The sequence below is a fragment of the Triticum dicoccoides genome, chromosome 3B (genome assembly GCF_002162155.2).
Source record: "Triticum dicoccoides isolate Atlit2015 ecotype Zavitan chromosome 3B, WEW_v2.0, whole genome shotgun sequence".
In the NCBI taxonomy this organism is placed as follows: Eukaryota; Viridiplantae; Streptophyta; class Magnoliopsida; order Poales; family Poaceae; genus Triticum; species Triticum dicoccoides.
Genome location: NC_041385.1, coordinates 722,764,320 through 722,784,779, shown reverse-complemented (window position 1 = coordinate 722,784,779; position 20,460 = coordinate 722,764,320). Strand labels below are relative to the sequence as shown.

The 20,460-nt window shown below is 43.4% G+C and overlaps 2 protein-coding genes and 1 long non-coding RNA gene across 9 annotated transcripts; 2 read left to right on the top strand and 1 right to left on the bottom strand.

Moving 5' to 3' along the window:
• Positions 1–1,798: 1,798 nt before the first annotated feature.
• Positions 1,799–4,198, top strand: LOC119278094. Its single transcript, XM_037559455.1, has 2 exons — positions 1,799–2,251; positions 3,077–4,198. Exons 1-2 carry the CDS (start codon positions 2,091–2,093, stop codon positions 3,381–3,383), a joined length of 468 nt encoding a protein of 155 aa, XP_037415352.1. The 5' UTR covers positions 1,799–2,090; the 3' UTR covers positions 3,384–4,198.
• Positions 4,199–8,219: 4,021 nt separating this feature from the next.
• On the bottom strand, positions 8,220–14,997 carry LOC119278096. Of its 6 annotated transcripts, none has more exons than XR_005137561.1 (10): positions 14,766–14,997; positions 14,417–14,677; positions 14,096–14,190; positions 13,050–13,145; positions 11,975–12,115; positions 11,700–11,881; positions 10,921–11,162; positions 9,379–9,465; positions 8,886–9,004; positions 8,220–8,749 (listed from the first exon to the last, which is right to left on the bottom strand). It is a non-coding gene; the product is annotated as an uncharacterized LOC119278096 (long non-coding RNA). The 6 variants fall into 6 exon arrangements; XR_005137557.1 differs by having other exon boundaries at positions 14,417–14,662; positions 14,766–14,995; XR_005137560.1 differs by having other exon boundaries at positions 11,707–11,881; positions 14,417–14,995.
• Positions 8,937–17,007, top strand: LOC119278095. Of its 2 annotated transcripts, XR_005137555.1 has the most exons (5): positions 8,937–9,042; positions 9,860–10,012; positions 15,119–16,016; positions 16,102–16,154; positions 16,633–17,007. XR_005137555.1 is itself a non-coding variant. In XM_037559456.1 (3 exons), exons 1-3 carry the CDS (start codon positions 15,758–15,760, stop codon positions 16,647–16,649), a joined length of 324 nt encoding a protein of 107 aa, XP_037415353.1. In that variant the 5' UTR covers positions 15,041–15,757; the 3' UTR covers positions 16,650–17,007. The 2 variants fall into 2 exon arrangements, 1 of the variants encoding a protein (XP_037415353.1); XM_037559456.1 differs by lacking the exons at positions 8,937–9,042; positions 9,860–10,012 and having other exon boundaries at positions 15,041–16,016; positions 16,107–16,154.
• The last annotated feature ends 3,453 nt before the right edge of the window (positions 17,008–20,460 follow it).

The window sequence follows — 20,460 nt, the reverse complement described above, 5'->3', positions numbered from 1 at the left end:
AGGGTTGTTACAAATTCCTGCCTGAAGGGATGCTAGTTACAAATTCCTAGAACTCTCGATGGTGATGCATTGGCATCGCAATGCTTAAGGGATGCTAGTTACAAATTCCTGTTGTTATCACATGGGTTCTGTTGGAATAAATGAATGGATGCTAGTTTACATGACACCTTGGTTCAGTTTCGGCCGATTGTTAGCATTCTGTTATGTGGTACCTTGGTTCAGTTTCGGCCAATTGTTAGCATTCAGGTTCGTCCATATGTGATCAGTTTTCTGCCAAAGAAAAACGCTACCATGAATGGTTGAGGAACCGTCCATTTGGAAAAGAACTAATTTGGCGGCACCGGCTGCAGCCAAGGCGACGGCGGCGGCTGCGGGTGGTGGTGTGGAGGGCTGCTGGGCCTGGTGCTCGTGCTTGGATGCGGTGGCGGGGTGTGCTCGGAGTGGCGGCGAGGGTTTCCCAGATCTGTTCTGGTCGGTGGACCCTCCGGCTGCCGCTTCGCGGGCGGCACGGGCTGCGGCGGCTAGGGCCTGCCGGCGGCGCGCGGGGGCTGTTGCGCTCGTCCTCGTCGGCATGGTGGACGGTGGTGGTGGTGCGTGCCAGCCGGATTCGCCTGTTTCCGGCCGGCGGCGCGGGTTTGGGGCCCCGGCCCGGCGTGGCTGCGGTTCCGGCTGTGGGTGGCGGCGGCGAGGTGGCTTCGCTGTGCCGGCTCCACGACAGCTCGGCGGGTTGACGGGGGCGGCGGCTGGCTTTCCGGCGTCGGCCCGTTTCGACCTTCGGCCCTCTCCTCGTCATCTGGTTGCTACCTCCGTCGAAGGTTCGGCCTTCCCCCGACTATGGTCCATCGCTCATCTCGCGCTCGGCAGCAGGACCGATCTTGTCTCGCGCCCGGCAGCAGGACCGACCTCGTCTCGCGCCCGGCAGCAGGACCGACCTTGTCTCGCGCCCGGCAGCAGGACCGTGCTCGTCTCGTGCCCGGTAGCAGGATGGGTCGATGGAGGCCAATTTTGGCCGACCTTTGGGTTTTGGCGTTAGGGGCAGCCCAGGGGTGCGAAAGGCGGTTCCTTTCCGCTCGTATCTTTGGTCGAGGTAGCGGTGGATCTCGAGTGAGGTGGATTCCAGGTCTTGGATGCCAGGGCGGCGGCCCTGGGGGTGGCTCCGCGGTGCTCTTGGGCAGAGCCCGTGGTTAGGTGCTGTCCGGTGGCCATGGCCGTGTGGGGGGCATGGTCGTCGGGATGTGGCGTCCGGTGGTGGTGAGTGTTGGCCGGGGTGAAAACCTGTTCTGTCTTCGGACGGGCCGGCGGCGGCGAAGCTCGCTCCCTTCTTGAAGGCGTCGTCGCGGCTCTCATTGCCCGTCGTGTTGCTCCAGGGGAAACTCTGATCCTCGGGTCGGGCGGTGACGGCGCTCTGGTGTCGTAACCTTCCTGAAGGCGCCGCCTTGGAGCACACGGTTCGTCATATGCGGCTTCTTCTCTTCGCGTTGGCGTGTCCGCGGTTGAGGACTCCAGTTGCTCTTGTAGTACTAGGGGTAGTGTTGCCGTGCTCAGCGCCTATGTATCCAGCCTTGGGTGTGTGCGTGTGTTGTGGTGGCGTGCGTTTGTATCTGAGCTGTGGTCGGTCATTGCTTTTCTCTCCCTAATAATAAAGCACGGATTGGGTCTCCGGGTTCACCATCGCGGCGTTTTTACACAAAGGTCCTTGACATTTATGGAAATAAACCCGCAGTCTAATAAATAAGTGGGAAAAAACGTTTCGTATGTCTGCCCCACCCGTGGACGCGCTTGACCAAAAAAAAAGCCCACCCCGAGTCAAACGACCGCGTCTCCATCCCCGTCTGGATCCGCCGCCTCGCCGCCGCCGGCCCGCATCCTCCGCCACGCCGTCCTCCGCCGAGCCATGCCGGCGCCCTCACCGCACCCCGGCCTGCCTCCTCTCCGCCGTGCCCTTCTCCGCGCGCCCTCCGAGTCCTCCGCGCGCGCTGTTCACCGGCGCTCAGGCACAGGACGCCGCGCTCCGGGCCCGCGCCGGCCGGCTCGAGCGCGCGCCGCCCACCGCGACTAGCTGCTCAAGACTCTCCTTGCCGCCGTGGGCAATGGCCGGGAGGAGGAGGAGGACGCGCGGCAGCGGCAGAACCAGCACGTTGGATCCGGCCGAGGCTTACGTCGACACGGACGCGGAGGCTCTGGCCGCAGCCGCCGCGCTCTATGCCCTGCCCCTGCTCGCCGAGCCCTGCCTCTCCGGATCTCCAGCCATGTACGCTGCCGTTGACCTGCACTTTTCAGAAATCTTATGTTCAGAGTGTAATGATCAGGTGTTAATTTTTTATTTAGTGTCACTTTAGTGCAGCTGCTCCCTTGATTTGCTTCCTAGCTGGATCATTTGATCTAGAAAAGATGGAACACTAGAACGTACATGGAAACTTTCAGATAAGTTCGTATACTTACATGATTGAATCCTCAGCTTGTAGGAAAATCAGTGAGGGGATGAACTGCAGTCTTCCCTTACCACTCAATAGTTCCCAATTTATTTTTGGATTTTTATTTTTATTTGATAAGTATAACACCTAATTTACAATGAAGTGCATCCATCAAGCAAATTGTTTAAACATTAATACAGAGCACCTCCATATCCACAGTCGTCAACGTGTTGCTCGCCGACCGTGTTGTTCTTGAGATACGCCTTGAAGTCGGGGGATCAGGCCTCCAGCACAAATCGTTCTTTAGCATGTCCTCGCGATATGCTTCTATAGGAAGTGAGATCCCCCATACTTATGTTTTTAACCCGCATGGATAGTTCTGTAGAAAAAAAATGTTATTCTGTAGTCTTCGTAACTTAAGCAATGCACAAATGAATATCCACTATTCATATGTGACAAGAAGTGCATGAACTTGGCTAATGTTTAGGGGCATAAACATGATCATGTCAAAACTGCATAGAGGCACCATGTTATTATGTTCTTACAGATAAAACATTCAGGTTAGTAATTTCTCTTTGCTGAGTGATTTTACCGTTCCTCATTAGTATGTGTTAAAGCTATGGATGCTGAACTCGCTAGATTCCTTTTTGCTATGTCCGCAGGGAGGTCGCTTCTGGCATGTTCTGCAAGTTCAAACGGAAGAACATCTCTGTTTGCATAGCCCTACAGGGGAGCAAATGGATTTCTGTGCTCCGTCAGGTCAACACCACTGAGTTAGTTCATGAATTCATCAAATTACGGTTGTTGATCAGAGAGGTGCAAATACCACAGACCAAGATGTCGTCTCCTGGTGTTGGACAACGGATGGAATGTATACGACGCGCTCAACCTACAAGGCAATGTTCTGGGGCTCTTACTCGAGCACTTGCTCTCAAACTTTCTGGAAGGCTTTGGCTGAAAACAAAGTAAAAAAATTCTGTTGACACCTGTCGCTTGGGAGGATTCTGACCGTGGACAAGCTGATCCAGAGAGGATGGCAAGGAAGCGAGATTTGTTCGATGTGCAGTTCACAGGAGGAGTCGGTGGAGCATCTTCTTCTGAACTTCTATTTTGCTCGCCAAGTTTGGAGGAGGATCGCGGCTTGGTCTGGTTTCGAGACATTATGATGTGAAGATGGCCTCCGGGAGGGCACGGTTGACTCCTGGTGGCTGGAGCGAGGCTGCCAAATCCCTACGACCAACCGGCGAAAGTTTGATGGGACTGTAGCTTGCACTTTTTGTCCGATTTGGAAAGATAGGAATGGGAGAGTTTTTGACAATGCTTATGCTGGTGTCGAGGACACTTTCTTTAGAATTTAGGAGTCCATCCTAACGAGAGAGTTGACATTTGCCAGAGTGATACTGTATGATGGAGGCTACGGCCATCACATCGGATTGTAACCAGGTTTCAGCCTAAACTTGTGTTTTTCTTCTCCTCTAATAGAAACGGTAGCGCTCCTGCCAACATTTCGAAAGGGTATGTCCGCAGCGAAGTGCTGACTACTTGGAGGCTATATACATGCTGTAAAGTGTTGGGTATTTGGAGGTAGTTCTTAATGCATACAAAACTGCTCATGCCAGTGTTAATACTCAATACAAAACTGTAAAGTGTTGTAGCCTGCTCTGAAGAAAATTAACCAATTATATATTTCCTGATCTCGTGAAAAATATATTAATCATTTAAAATTATATGATTATGCAAGGCCAATACATTTGGTAACAAAAAAAAACATGCTACCATACTTAGAATAGTGTTGCCATAAGTATTAGTTTTCACGAAAGTCGTATTATATCCCCGCAAAAAAAGTTTTATTATAGATTGATTAGATTATTTCGGTTGTTGTGGCAGTTCTCCCTTGCAACTGTGCTCTATTATGAACAAAATGTGTTTTTCTACAATGCTGAAAGTGTAATGTGTAGGACAACAGATAGATGGAACCGAATATTCTGGAGCATATACTTGATGGAAGAGAGAACCTGACGAATCTGCCATTTGCGCTTTTGAAGAACATCGCAGAAAATTTCACTGAAGATCGACTAATTGCACAGGGTGGATTTGCAACAGTTTATAAGGTAACAATTACTTCTGAAACAAATTAAGCATATAACACGTATAATATCAAGGGTACCAATTCGGCACTACAAAATGGAGTGCATATTTTCTGATGTCCCTGATTTCTTATCACATACCTTGTTCTCCCCTAAATGTGTACATATAAATTGTTCCCCAAGCCTGACTGGCTGAGCATTGAGCAGTCTTGATTATCACAATGTTTGTTCCTTTAGTTGGTATAATATACAATTGCCTGATGTTGTCTACAGAGATTAAATGTAGATAAAGTTCTGATGATGGGTTTGCAGTATGTAATCAATCTGTGTGAAGTGTGTATAATTAGCTTGCTTCGTCTGCATGAAAGCTCCTCTGTTTGCATTGTCTATTGGTCATGTATGGTCAGTGTTTGTCTGCCACGAGAGTTGCGTATGAAGACCTCGTTCGACCTGCTGGCCCCAAGCCCCGACACAAAAGGGACAGTATTTTTAAGGGGTACACATTATATCACACTATTTAAAAACTGGTCAAAATTCCCAAAAAATGTTCCTTTTAAAAAATGCATTTAGAAATATTCCAAAAAATGTTCTCCTTAAAAAAATTCAAATTTTAATAAAGCATTCATTTTCTAAAAAAAATGTGTTTTTCGGATAGCAAAAAGTAAAACCAATTGAGAGACTATTCCATGAACCACTACTCTTCAATCAGATGAAGAAGGCCTTGTGCCATACTGGGTGCTTATGGAGGTGCTTAGAAAAATAAACCGATTTTTTCTGAAGCATCGGTGCCTATTTCTGCAGGAGAGACGCCTAATTAAGCGTCTACTCTGTATAAATAAGCACCGGTGGTTAAGAAAAGTTCGATTTATTTCTCTAAGCACCATCTCTAAGCACCTTGCATTGTACAAGGCCTAAGGTGGCTTCTTAATGATCAAAATTCAACCAAAAAGCAATAATCAGTGTAACATTAATTCTCAGATTTGAATAAATGTAACATCAACTATCATATTTGAATAAAAGAAAATGGTGCGTATGGACACATGGAGCAGGTTTTGCCACATTTTACACCGTTGCAACGCACAGGCATTAAATAAAAGGAACAAACTCTTCCCAAGCAAACAATCATCTGTAAGAAGTCCCTAGCAAAAATGCTCTAAAAATATATGTAAAAAACAATCTTTTTTCCCTAAAAGACTAAAAAACGTTAACTATTCTTAAAAAGTGTTTCAATTTTTATGAAAATATTAACTTTTATTAAAATATGGAATTTGTGATGTTTAACCTTATTACGGGCGTTTATTAAAACTGGATATAAAAAATGATGCACAATGGCACATGTGCCTTTTTAACGCCCGGCGCAACGCCTTTTTAACGCCCGGTGCAACGCACGGGCATTTTGTACTAGTATATATAAAGCGGGGCGAAAGCCTTTTTCGGCAAAAGAACTAATTGCTGCTTTAGGCAGACATAAGATGTTCAACTTCTGTTCATATGTTCCTGATTATATATATCTAGTTATGATTGCTTATTTGCTTTGTGGTATTGTGTTCTATTGATTTTCTATCTCTAGTTTATGCTTTAACTTCCGTGGGTTTATGAATAGTTCATCTGTTTTCTTGGGCCAGTAGTGCTATTCAGATGACTTATCATTTTTGCATTTTGGTACATGTGCTGAGGATAAGATATATAATTGCGGCACCTAATGTTGCTACTGATGTTATTGCTGCCTTCTTTGTGCAATGCAGAAGTGCTAGAGTGATTTGGAGGATTCAAGATTCTGTGAAGCTCATTTTGACATTGAAAACTCAGAACTGAAGGTACTTAATTAGCTCAAAAGCATTCAGTCCAGCTTGTGTGCGTGTCACTGATTCTTATCCATTGTTATGATGCATATGTGCTTGTCTATATGCATCTATACTCAACTGTTACACTCAATAAAAGTATGATAATACCTTTTCATGTTACACTGACCTCGTTATCATTTTTTTCTGATGTGCTAGTCCTCCTTTAATTTCCATTGTCATAGCATAGATTATATATACTACCGTGTTTGTTTACTTTGAAGGAAAGTTGTGCTATTTATTTTAATCTCTTCTCGCTAGATAATGGATACGAGTAACCATGATGATGGATACAAGTCATGTACTGATTCTGAGGAGGAGGAGATGATGTTTCTTGTCTTTCCGACATTATATTTTATATCTTCTAGGAGAGAAAAGATTCCAATGAACACATCCATTCTTACGGGAGCTAAATATATCCGACAAATATTGGATGGCCACCCTCAATGGTGCCTTGATATTCTCAGGGTGGAACCCCACATCTTCTGAAATGGGAAGATATCAAGACCATAGTCAACCGCTCTGGAATATCATGGAATGATATTGCATGTGTGATCAGCACAACGCCTGAAAAATGGGAAGAGATCATTGCAGTAAGTTTATATTCCTTCTAACTTCTGATTTCCTTGTATGTGCATGAACTTTTCTGTGCCTATGCATGATCTGCTCAACCTTTCTGTTAACTAGATGACCAGTTGCGCCAATGGCGCAAAGGCCAAGAGCAAGCCATGTATTGAAAGACTGTACATTAATATTATTCGGGCACATATTGAAATGATAAACATTAGACAGAGTGATCGCTGCATGTTTGACCATGGCGCAAAAAGCGAGCCAAGCATTCAAAGCATGTATATGAGATTGATTTAGAATCAACTTAAAGATACTTATATTCCATTACATGAAAGCTTGATGCTTAAAAGAAAATAATCAGATCACTTAGCATACATTGGCTTTAAAAGACAAGCTATATTAGCATAGATGGAGGCCGAGAGCAAGCCATGTATTGAAAGAGTGTTCATGATATAAGCGAAGGTACATAGGCAGAGATGTGCCATATAAATAGCTTTGGTCACCCAGCTTATGGTAACTAAGATCAGGTAGAGTCATTGCTGCCTATGTCATCGGTATCGAAATTGACCTCATCGTGGAGAAGGAAAACACAGGAAAAATAAAGGGCATTCAAACAAAGAAGAAGAATAGAAGTGTGCTCTTACATAAGTAGAACCCACAATATAACTGTAGTGAAAGAGGGCATATAAGTGTTGAAGAAAATATACGACGATCAACAAGCATACAGGGAAATGCTGGTACAGAACATGCCATTGATGGTAGGTTCAATACATAGCAAATGCACATATTACAGTGGATAGAGAAAGTTATCTAAGCAACTAACTAACACAAGTGATGCATGAAGTTTTTAGAGCGGGCAGAATACATAGTGTTCACAATATACTGGGCTAGAGCATAACAGAGTGTCTTAACATTAATTTACTGGCTCTGGCAATCACATATAGTTAGTGTAGCCATCGCCCATGTCATCATCGGAACCTTCACACAGCGAGAGACATGTAATGAAGAGCAGCCAAAGTATCATGAATCTTCAGGAAACGTTTTAGATGCGATGCAATCTACCTGATATGGTTACCTTGGTTAAACATGATAGATGAAAAACCTCTAACCACTAATCATTGGCAGCATGCTAGTATTTCTCAGCTCAAACATTCCACGCTCTTGATTGATGTTCTGATCACAACCAGTGTCTTTGACTGAACGATTAATGTTTAGGAACCACTACTAATATAATCTCTCAGCCAAAGCTTTGACAATACCATCTGAAGAGTCCAAGGAGTGCTTGAGCAGAACTATTTAGTCACACATTCAATATCATTTATCATTAAAGGTAGCAAGGAATAACCATTTTTTAAACTTCACCAGGTACCACAAAATTCAGAGTAGTTCAGTGAGAGATAAATAGATTATCATGTCTACCTTTTTTGTACAAAGCAAAGTTGGCCATTTTTCCATGTTCATGAAATTCTTTTCACAAAAAGATTAACCCCAAAGATTGAGAATCTGGCTAAGGTTCGAAGAGTGGTTATGTATCCCAAAAAATGTTTATGCATATCTCCCACTCTTAGTTTGATTAAAGATGTATACATCTGTTGAGTGCAAAGCTCCTTCAGAGACATACAGTTCACTGGATAATCATCAGATCCCTTGTCCCTCCAGAGAATAATTGTGTTGTCTTGTTTTGGGAAGGCCATGGTTGTAGACAACATTCATCAATATTAAGCAATGCACTTGGGAACCATGCTTCCTCCTTTGATATATCTGATGCTTGTAGGATTGATTTTGGTTCTTGTAGAAACTTCATGGAGAGCTCCTCTAGGACCAATTTCCAGTAGACCTATGCAATGATCACCTAGGTGGCTAAGTTTACATTAATCATTAAGAAGAAATGAAATTTTGAACTGGTATTCTACTTGTCCACCTTTACTATGATTCCGTGAAGTAAATTGCAAAATTACGAAGGAAAAGCTGACCTCCTGATTGAACGGCAAATTTGTGGAAGAGGCCAAAGCTTGAAATTGGATCCTTGGCGTTCGTAAAAGCTTGGGCCCATTATCTTCCATCACTCTCCAAGATTCAGTGAAGATTTGCCCTGCATATAGACAATGGGGCAGCATAACAGGTGATCAGGTAACTGACAATAATCTCTTGTGTCAAGTGATACAAGTTCACTTACTCAGCTCGAATGTCGTACTCAACTAAAATAACTTTTTCTAAGCTGATTATGTGCCAATCAAGAAAGTGAGTTGAGAACACAAATGTATGTAAAACAGAGGAAAAATCATCAAGATACGCATCAAAGAGTGTTGACGTATAAAGATTCTAGTATCGCATTTCAGGAACATTCATAACTTGGTCCATTCCAATGACCGTGTACATCCGATAAAAAAACTCCCATCATGATTGCTGAGAACGGCTATCCTTCTTAACAAAGATCTGTTCCAAAAAAACGTAGAAGACACTAACCTTCACAACAGATGCGAAGTCATCATCTAAGATTATAATGTCGGAGCTTTCTTTAGCAACTTCTGTCCCTGACATGCACATAGTAGCCTATACAACAGATCAAGCATTAGATATAAGAATAAAACAAAAGCTTCTGCAATATCAAGATAAATATATTAGATATGTAGTAGACAAGGCATAGTCTGATCTTCTCTGAAACTCGGTTATATTATTGATATAATGGAGTACCAAGCCAAATATCGGGATACAATTATGCTTATATCAAATATCCACAAAATGAACTATGAAAACACATTCCTGGCATATATTATGGGAGTGTCTAATCAACAGAAGTCTGTTTTTAATTTTGGTTCAGGCCGTTTTTTTGTCCATTGTCTGGTCGACTCGTGTACATACTTGTTTTCGCTTCATACAGTAGTTTTGGTAAAAAAAACATCTAATTTCATTTGGAGCTCAGGTCGGATTGACTTTTTGCTCACAGTTTCCAGCGTCCCACCCGGTCCAGATTGCAATCCACCCCTCCCCAAACAAAAAAGAAGTGTGAATGAGCAAGGCAGGCAGAGGGGTGCCGTGCTGATTCAGAGCATCTGGCCCTGCCGCATACATCGCCAATACCCCTGGGCAATCTACAAAGGTACCTCCCTCTTCCCCTGACTCTTCTATGATCCTACATCCACGTGTCACCATTTTTTGAATGATATCTAGTCTAGAACATCACTGAACTGAACTCCATTGAAACTGAATTTTAGTACAACACCCGTGAAGTCCTACAAACCACCGCGCACATTACATATATATGGTTTTCGCTTTAACAAAAGAGCCCGACTGAAAAGTTCCGAACAACAACAGCAAGCTGGCTATCTAGTCTAGAACATTCTTCGGCAAAGGGGGACTACACAATTTAGTCAACAAACTTAGTTTAGAGGTGTAAATGTATGATGGCAGCGCAGCAATCCTTTTTGGTAGTCTCTGGAAACTAAATTTCGAATCATGGCATGATGGCAAGCAAGGAAAAGGTGGCAATTCATCACCAGTACCAAAATTCTCCATAGCCAGCTAGCTTTTATAGTTTCATGCCAACATTGGCCAGCTCCTTTAACATGCAGTAGAAACGAACGATTTAATTTACATTGTGCAGTAAATCTGCATTCAAGTTTGGAAGTAGCACAGACCCTCATGTAAGGAGCAGAATAAATTTACAAAGAACAATCAGGCGCTTTGTATCTGAAACCGGGACCAACCTCTAAAAGCTCTATATGGTGTTGTCCTCAAGAAATAGAAAAGTGAGTTATATACAGGGAGCATGTAGCAAAAGCAAGCCAGTTACTTGTTTCAGATGTGCGATCCTTGCTGAACATATAGCCAAAGAAGTAGAATAACTACCCATCACTAAAGTTTAAGTAGACTCTCTGATTTTTCTGGCCGTGCAGACATGTAAATATTTAGCAGATATGTAGACTAAAGTGTCAACTATAACACACTGTCCGCAATTGGAAGCAACACAATCAGTCTAGAATAAGCATTTGTAGCTAGATAGATTACTTGTTTCAAGATGATTGCAATTTCTTTTAGGAAGAGAATCATAGCAGGAAGTCAACTATAAATTGGCAAGAAGTTGATTGTCCAGCAGTTTTTTCCGTGGTTGATTTGGGGCAAAAACGGAGAGGCCATATCAGCTGCACTTCCTCATCTGTAACTTTCCGACACTTGTTCTTGTTTTGATTCATCTAGGCTGGCTATATTCGCTGCTTGAAGCACAAGTTCTTGTCTCTTTCTTGAGCCCTCTACATAGATAGAGGAAAACCAAGATGTATATTCCATTAGAAATCAAAATATCAACCTTCACTATCACAACCAGCCACAGAAAGTTAAATTGGAGAGCAGAAAATTTCATTGAACGAACCAGAGATGCAGTGTCAACTTTCTTAAATTCCAGTTAAGTTTTTATATATATAAAAGAATACTATTTCAGAAGTGCTGAAAGAACCACTGGCTACTGGACCTGAATAACAAATGTAGCAGAAAACAGTGACGTTACACATGGATTTGTAATCAGATCGTTATTGTAGCCGAAATAACACCTTGCGTCATAAAACATATATGATTATTGGCCTTAGATGTTCTACCCATCCTTTTCCACCTCATGGAGAAATGATGGAAGCAGTACATTAAATCAAAAACCAAAGTTAGAACGACAATGACTTTTCTCACTAAAACTCAACATAATGATGATCTTCCACATAGATCTTGAAAAATAAATCAGCCATGTGACCAAGAAATAGCAAAAAAGTGCAGAAGTGCGTATGGATTGGTGACTGTACCTCTTACCCTGTCAACAAATTAGAGCAAGATACTCGGCTTGCAAAGGTACAATACGTCGCCGCGCATTCAGCTGAGCTCACCCCCTTGAACTTGCAAGATGTGTGGGAATCCCACAAGAATGAAAGGCCTCATAGATATCCTCCCTGCTGAATCTGGTGCCAGCAACAGCAAGTTCCTCACACTGAAATCAAGTGTCGTCCTGAGATTATGAACACCAAGGGATAACAGGAGAGAATAAAAGCAATAGGAAGAGGAAAAGCCACTGCAGCCGCACCGTAACGGATGTAGACGGCGACGACAACGAGGCGTACTCGACCTCAACCACCGGTTCTGACGTCAACCATCTCCATCTCTTGCGGTGTGGAGGCAGCCCAACATCCACTATTATTTGCAACAAACCTTAACTGGCCAGCATCTAAAATAATTGCCATATCGGCAAGGAAGGAACGGCCAACACAAAGACACATTAGTTTGTCTATACACACGCATATAAAATAAAACAAGCTGAGAAGGAATTAACAAGCTATAGAAGTACATGTAGCCATTCAATTTTTATTAAACAAAAGAACAGTTACAATCATAGTTTGCTTGAGTTGACTGACAAATATCCTTGAGAAGCAACAACCCAAATACTGGACATGGAGAAAATAAATGTGGATTCATACTATAACAGCTGAACGAAAATCGAGCAAAATGTATCGCCATGTTGAATAGGGCATAGAACAGTATTTTCCATGGATTAGCTCATGAGCATAAATAGGACACGGGTTCCATTCAACAGAAGATGTAACTAATTTAACATCCATACACATGTATTATAATTTGTATTATATGATGAATCCCCTTTTCACTTTATTCGATCCAAAGAGGGGCAATGTTTTTTCATGCTAACAACTTCGATATAGCAGGGTATGTACCTCGCGCAACACACATGTTACAAATTATTGACAGACATAATCAACATTTTTTATTATTAGTCCTACAAAGGACACACTGAAGAAACTTTTCAATGTTTATTACAGCCCAAAGAGCACTATCATGCCTGCCTTTTAGCCTCCCTTCAGCTGACCCCACTAATAAAATGAAGGTATCTTTTTAGCTAGGAAGTTCAGTAATCCATGTCAAGGAAAAAACAAGCTGAGGTATCAGAACGCCACTTGGATCAATCCTCTTGTTAGATAAAGATTGGTGTTCTCTCCATGAGACATCATAGTTAAAACTGTGTGAGTAATACGACATCTCTTAGATTTGTTTTTATGTGGTTGATTGTAGCTAAGACAAAATGGCAACATATATAGAGTTGAACTAAAGAAAATACCAAACCATCTAAAAAGGATATGGAGATTGACCTGCAGGGAAGACCATAGCATCCATCTAAAAGGAATAAGGTGAGACCAATCTGGAATCGAACCAACCAAATGTCATTTTTTTCTAGAAGTTCCCAACTGTACAGAAAACATAGTGTTATAAAAATGTCACATCTGATGAACAAAGAAGTTTACCATACAGTAGGGTCTAAAGAGTTATTCTCCTCCATGGTACAAATAAGATCAAGACAAATAGCAGTGTCAATGTAAAGATTAGCTTCCGAAGGAGTGAGATGCATAATTCATTGATATGTCAAAATAAAAGGTCACCGGGAGAATGCAGGAAAATATAAATATAAACATGCAAAGCTCAGTCAGCACCAAGGAAAGGGGCAGCAAAGATGTACAACTGCACAGACGAAAAAAGAAACTATACGACAAATAAGAGCTCCATATTCTACTAAAAAGTAAAAAGTAATATCTATATATGCACCAAGGGCAATAGGGTGTCGTTTTAAACAATGTTCAGAATGAGGGCTCTGATGAAACTTTTAATGCCTACAGCAGACACATCTAAACTGAATTTTGTTTTATTTTCTGTAACTAAGAAGTTGGAAATTGGCAATCATGTATATAGATTAAGGAAAAGTAGAGTAAAAAATGGATCACAGTTATGCTAGCAGCAAAGCATTCTGGAAATGAAAAGAAAAAAGGGAAACACAAGTTAGATCATTTCAGTCAAGTGCTGCAAGTATATCTTTCAAGCTTCGAAAAAAGTAGATACGGATCAAAAGAGGCTATCGCATCATCCTGGTCATTAACACCAGAACCATAATTTTGGATTTCTGAAGTTGCAAAATACTTTCTGGAAGTTGTTGTATTGTTAATTCACATTTATCCTACAATGTCCATAGATTATACAAAAAAAATGGAGAAGAGAAAACAAATGAAAACATACAAATTCACATTAGCAAGACAAGCGGTAAACCTGCTCGAAGGTAGTCATCATCAACAATTCTAGCTTCAGTAATGACAACCAACCAGCACATATATCCATCCATGATACATAAAGGGGGGAAGTAAATTACCTTGGATGAGAACAAATTAATTGTCAGGTTGCTGCAGCTGCCAAAAATGCCCCAGCTTAATACATGGATTCTGTCAATGCAACTCACATTGTCACCTAGGTACACAAAAATAGACAAAAATAATGCATCAATTAAAAGGAGCCAAAACAAGCAGAGCAGATCATCAGATCACGAAAAAAAAAAGAGGAAAGTCACTGGAATATAAGTAGAATAAAGTAGTTGGCATTCATATAAACAAATCTAAATAAGGATATAAAATAAATCATAACATCAAATTGCAGGAACAAACGTGACTTTGCTTGAGAGACAGAGTGAATTCACCTTATTCTTCTTCACCAAACTCTTCCTTGGTATTCTTCCTCTTCTACTCTTTCTCAGATCTGCACACATTGTGCTTAGGAAAAAAAATAAGAAATCAAAATCAGATTACTGGAGAACTGGGGGAATCAAAAGGGAGAGGAAGATGGAGAGGATTTATATGTGCAGCCTGGATTCTCCGGACTCGCAGTCCTTCCCCCACCTCCGTCCTCCTCACCTTCCCAAGATCCTTCACACCCACCATAAAAACTACACACCCAAATCCTAAATTAATTTAGAGAGGAAGGAATCAGGAGGAGGAAGTTACATAGGGTGGAGTTCCAAGGAGGCATTGAGCCGTTTCCTTGCCTACCTCTCGAGCTGTTGCCTCCTCATCCACCCGTCCTCCCTGCCGTTGCCAGGAGATGGAGTCGTCGCGTTCTCCTCCGTCCAGATGCGCTATTGCATCCCGCACTGACCACCTGATCCAACGGGTGGGCACTCGCCATGATGAGAAAGGAGGAGAGACAGAGGTGGCGCCGGCTGCTGGAGAGGATGAACGGGGAAGGAGAGGTGGCGGCGAGGGCATGGCTAGGGTTGGTGGGAAGGAGGAGACGGGGATTGGTGGGCTGGATGAGGATGGGGGATTGGTGGGTAGGAGGATGCGCGATTGGTGGGGAGGAGGACGCGACCGGCGCAGTTAATATTTTGTTCACCCAAACGCAGGGACACACACAAAGCACGCACACTGCCAAGCTCAGGCCCGCGGGAGCACAAGGCCCACCCGTCATCCGCTTGAGCAAGAAAGAGTAGCGTCAAAAGAAACAGGCCGTGGGATTATTGACAGCGCGGTAAAAAACCTCCAGCAAGGCAGATCGAGCGAGCGAGATCGAAAGCGGGATGCAGATGCCCTCGCTAGGCGGGTAGCCTAGCAGGGTTTATATGTTCAATTATGTAGGAGGACCCAAAGCTCAAAATGTATGAAAGAAAGAGCTTCCCCTTGTATGAGGCATTGGGTGTGCTCTATGAAGGGCACATTGCTCAAGGAAGGCATTGCCTCACATCAAGGAAGCCTCCGATTGTCACAAAATCAGGTAGCAACTTTGGAGCAAAGGAGAAGATGGTTGCCAGCACTAGCAAAAAATAAAGACATGGAAGAGATGACAGCATGAGGACTCCTTCGATAATTGGTATCAATGATACTCCTGCATTGGATGATGTGGATGAAAGAGAAAACTCCGCCTGTGACGAGGAAGAATTTGGCAGTGAAGATGCTGATGGCGATCAACCACAAATAAGTGAATCAAAGGAAAGAAAACCAAGAAACAAAAAGGTGCCACATCTGTACAGCGCCTTGAACATTCAATGATGGCTTATGTGAACTTCAAGAAAGAGCAAGCTACCAAGAAGGAGAAAGTGTCACAACAAGGAAAACAACCCTCAATTACAGAATGCTTGGAGGTCTTGAATGACATGGATGATGTGCCCGACGAGGTGAAAATCTTTGCCTCTGATGTTTTCAAAGATGCAGCAAACCGTGAGATTTTCCTGGGTTACAACTCAAGGTTACGGGGTATGTGGTTAAAGAAGGAAGTCGGCAAGATTAGTCCTCAGTCTTCTCCATGTAAGTGTCACAAATCTTGCTTTTCTGTATTTCTTCTGCCCACTAAAGATAAGTTTGTAAGACTAATCTGAGTATTCCTTTGCAGCTCAGTTTTCATGTGGCGGTATTTCTTCAATCAATCTTGTGCTCTAATTGAAGGTATTGTTCTTGCTCCTTCTTACCATGCATACTTCCAATTGTTCATGTATGGCTGTGAGATGAAACATAGAAATAGAACAGATAGAGTCATGTTCTTGTATGGTTGTTCATGTGTATGAAAAAGGAAACCCACTGTACATGCTCAGTGAAAGAAACACATATCAAAGTTGGTTGTTCATTATAACTGCAGTTGTAGCAGTAGTAGCCATGCTGAAGATCCATTTGGTTTGCTCATTTTAGTTGCATCTAGCACGAAGGCATCACCTCTTTTAACAAGTGCATCCTGGCTGTTACACTACCAAGGCAGCAGTATCACATAGTTGCATTGACCAAATAGACTTATTTCATCAGTACTTCCTTGCATGTGATGCTTGGAGGTCTTGTAACTGTGAGCTCTCTGTTTACATGTGTCTATTTGTTCCAGAATTTGCATCTTGTTTTACATTCTCATTATTATTATTTTTGTTATTTTTTACAGGTGTGGCCTGCACCTAATTATCGTTACAGATGTGGGAATCCCATGGCAATTTTGTGAAATTCAACCGCTTCTGCTACAATCTGCTCACCATCATAGCAAGTCCAATGTTGCTAATTCTTGCAAGCAATTCATTTCGTTAAGGCCGTAGATGTTTCTTGCAAACAATCTGGCAAGATTTTCTGTAATAATTCTAGAAAGGAGTGACTGGTTCTTGTGTTTATGTTCAGATTTCTAAAGCAGATGAATGATGTTAGCTATTAGTTGTTGGATTTTGAATCAAATATCTCTCATTTGTAAAGGATAAGAATCAGAAAGACTCACATTTGTTATGGCATTCAATGTTCATTGCGATGTGAGCAAAGATGGTTTTCAGTATGCAGATCAGAAAAGTTCATGTTTTTTTTTGTAATATGCATTTCTGTCAAGTGCTGAGCAGCTTAGTTCAGCAACCAGTTCACATGCAGATGAAAATGCATGTCAGGTGCTTGTGCAGTTTCTGCTTTGTTTTGTCAACCAGGGTTACAACGTGGGAACCAAGCGCGTCTGACAACCGGAAAGAATGGCCCATATAAAGGCCCCCCCCCCCCAGTCCTGGTTCTTACATGAACCGAGACTAAAGGTTTATTTTTTGATTTTTTTTCGATTTTCAAATTTCTGAATTATTTTATAATTTAATCTCTAATCACCACCACTCATCACTGCTCCTCTAATCTCTAATCACCCCTCATCATTTCAAATCATCTAACTTCCCGACCAGTCACTCATCCTCTCACTACTCCAGCCTGAGCACGCTTAACTCCAGCCTCAGGTTCTATTCCAAGTCTGCACTTGTTGTTTTACTGACAATAGTAAGATGTCAATCCTATTAACCCTTAGGAGTTTAGCTTGAGCATGAAGTCACATGTTTCACTGTTTGAGTTTGAAACTATTATTCTAAAAAACAATAATCATTTAGTAACACTAATATTTCTTGAATAAGTAGTTTGCCCATAGTTTGACCAGATTTGACCAAAATTCAAAATACTGAAATAACTATTTAGTAACACTAATATTCTTGAATAATTATTTAGTACCACTAATACTTCTTGAATAAGTAGTTTGACCAGATTTAACCAAAATTAAAAAAAACTGAAATTTGAGCATAACTTTTTTTCCTTTTAGAATTTGAGGATTCTAAAAATTTGCAGACAGGCCTACGGTCGTCAAAATCGGATGCCGAATTTCATGCTGATTTTTTTGATATATTATGCGTTTTTTTTCGACATCGTATGCAAAAGATATGGCCGTTTTACTTTTTCATGACATTTTTTTGCAAAACATGTCAAAATTCAAGTTTTTTAATTTTCCTAACTAATAGATGTAGTAACATAACTACATCTTGAAGGATTTTAATTTTTGAAATTTTTATCATTTTCTTTTGCTTTTTACAAAGCTGAAAAGGCGAGGAGGGGAGTAAAATTTGAAAATGGGACCTCCCTTTAGTCTTAGTTCGTGCCTCAAACCGGGACTAGAGGTCTAATCTTTAGTCCTGGTTTAAGATACGAACCGGGACTAAAGGGCATCACACTCTGCTTGTGCTTGTGCAGTTTCTGCTTTGTTTTGTCAACCAGGGTTACAACGAGGGAACCAAGCGCGTCTGACAACCGGAAAGAATATACAGGCCTGTATCTGTATTTTGTTGGAGCCTTGTAAAATGGAGTACAAGTGTAAATATCTACAGTCGGAAAAGAAATCCAACAATCCAAGTGCAGTTTCCCGGAACCAAGCCAGTTCTGTCCAGAGAGAGAGAGAGGACTCGGCCGGAGAGAGGGAGGACTCGTCCAGGCCTGGAGGGGAGAACTCGCCCAGTCCTTTTTTTTTTAGCAAAAAGAACTCGTCCAGTCCTTTTTTTTCTTTTTCCGAGCAAAAAGAACTCGTCCAGTTTTTTTTTTTGAGGTGATGAACTCGTCCAAAGTAGGCCCGATGGCCTGGGCTGCACTGAAATCTGGAGCGCCTGGAGACTGTGGGCCCTGTGAGGCCGCACAGGCTGCAATCCGCCCGACGACGAACATTAGCCCATAAACCGAGACCCGCACCGGAGACTTACCGACTCCACACCGCAACGGAAACCGGACGCCAGGAGCTGCTTATAAATAGCCCCTCCATATGCTACGGCTAGTTGCAGCCCTCGTCTTCGACCAGCTCCCACGGAACGGCTTAATTAGTTGTAGCCCTGCGCCTTCGATCGGCCTCTCCGGCCGTGCACGGACCGCGGCCGCGCCTCCTCCTCCCCTCTCTCTCGGAGCCGGCCGTGCACGGACCGCCGCCGCGCCTCCTCCCCCCTCTCTCTTGGAGCCGGCCGAGCCTCTCCGGCCATGGGCTACACCGGCCCGCCGTCTTCGAGGCGGCCGCCCTCTCCGGCCACCGGAGACCCCGGCACGTCATCTTCGGGCCGGCCGCCCTCTTCATCCACCCGCGAGGACCGCGACCCCGGCACGTCGTCAGGGCCTCCGCCTAGTTCTTTCTGCGCCATTTGCCGACGGAGTTCTTCTACGCTCAAGGGCAACTGCCACCACAACTTCTGCGGTATAATCCTCTCAACTTTCAGCCCTAACACCAAAGATTCTCGATGTAGGCCTGCTGCAACACGATACGTACGTACATAGCGGTTCTGTAGCAAGACGATCTAATAAAAAATATGATACTTCTTGACTTCTTGCATGCAGTCAAGTGCATACAGTCTTTGCTTCGACAAGATCTTACCATGGCCCTCAGCTTCTGTCCAATCTGCCGACCCTCAAAGGGTGCCAGTGCTACACTGTCCGCTCCCAGGCCTCCTGCCAACACTAGTAGTAGAGCTTCATGTTCCCGGCCTTCTTCCCGTGGTTCCTGCGATTCTTGTCTCACGGAGCCTTCCACGAACAGGAGGAGATGCGGTCATGCCTTCTGTGGTAACCCTCTTTCTTCCCAGCTCTAACATGAAAAACAAGATCTCTCGATGTATACACTCAAACGTTGTCAATTGCTGTAACTAACCACACTATACTTTTGCGTGCAGCTAGATGTATACTGAATATGCTGCCGCCTGACCTTAACAAGACGCTGAGCCGCTGTCCAGTTTGTCTGTGCCCATTGACTTTTCTGCATCCCTTGAAAGAAGATGAAGCAGGTGCAGTTCCCTACCTAATTAACTCATACAATGCTCACTACTCTGAAGACATCCGCACCCTAGTTCAGCAAAAGAAGGGTTCTGGAAGTACATCTGGTACAAAGGTACGAAAATCTCAGTGTCAATATAGTTTTTTTCTTAGAGTAAATTTCAGTTTCTACACCAAGATTGTGCTACTTTTACCCAAGTGAAATTTCCCCCAATTCTCTACTGCCATGTAGGCGATTCTTTTTGGGGTGTTTACTGTAGCCAATTTGTTTCTACCCCCAAAGGTCGTGCAACCTTTTACCCAAGTGATACTTTGCCCAATTTTGTGCCGAGGCGATTTTTTTTTGCTTTTTACTGTAGTCAATTGAACCGGCCTTTTCCGGTTTGGTATAGTTTATTTGCGTTCACTGAACCGGCCTTTCGGGTGCGCCGGAGGCTGAATACGGCGAGGCCGCCGCCGGATCTGGCCGGCGGGGTGGGGTCGGGCGCTCGACCCGTTTCGTCTCGACTCGCGACAACGGCGAGCGCTTGGAGTTGCGGGTCAGCAGCCCTCGCCTGGAGCTGCGCGGGCTCTGGTGAGCACGGCACGGCGGCGACGCGCCCTGCCCCGGCGGTGTCCGCCTGAGGTCGTAGTCGTACGCCAGGACGCCGCGCCCGAGCTCGCGGCCCAGGTGGTACTTGAGCCCAGCCAT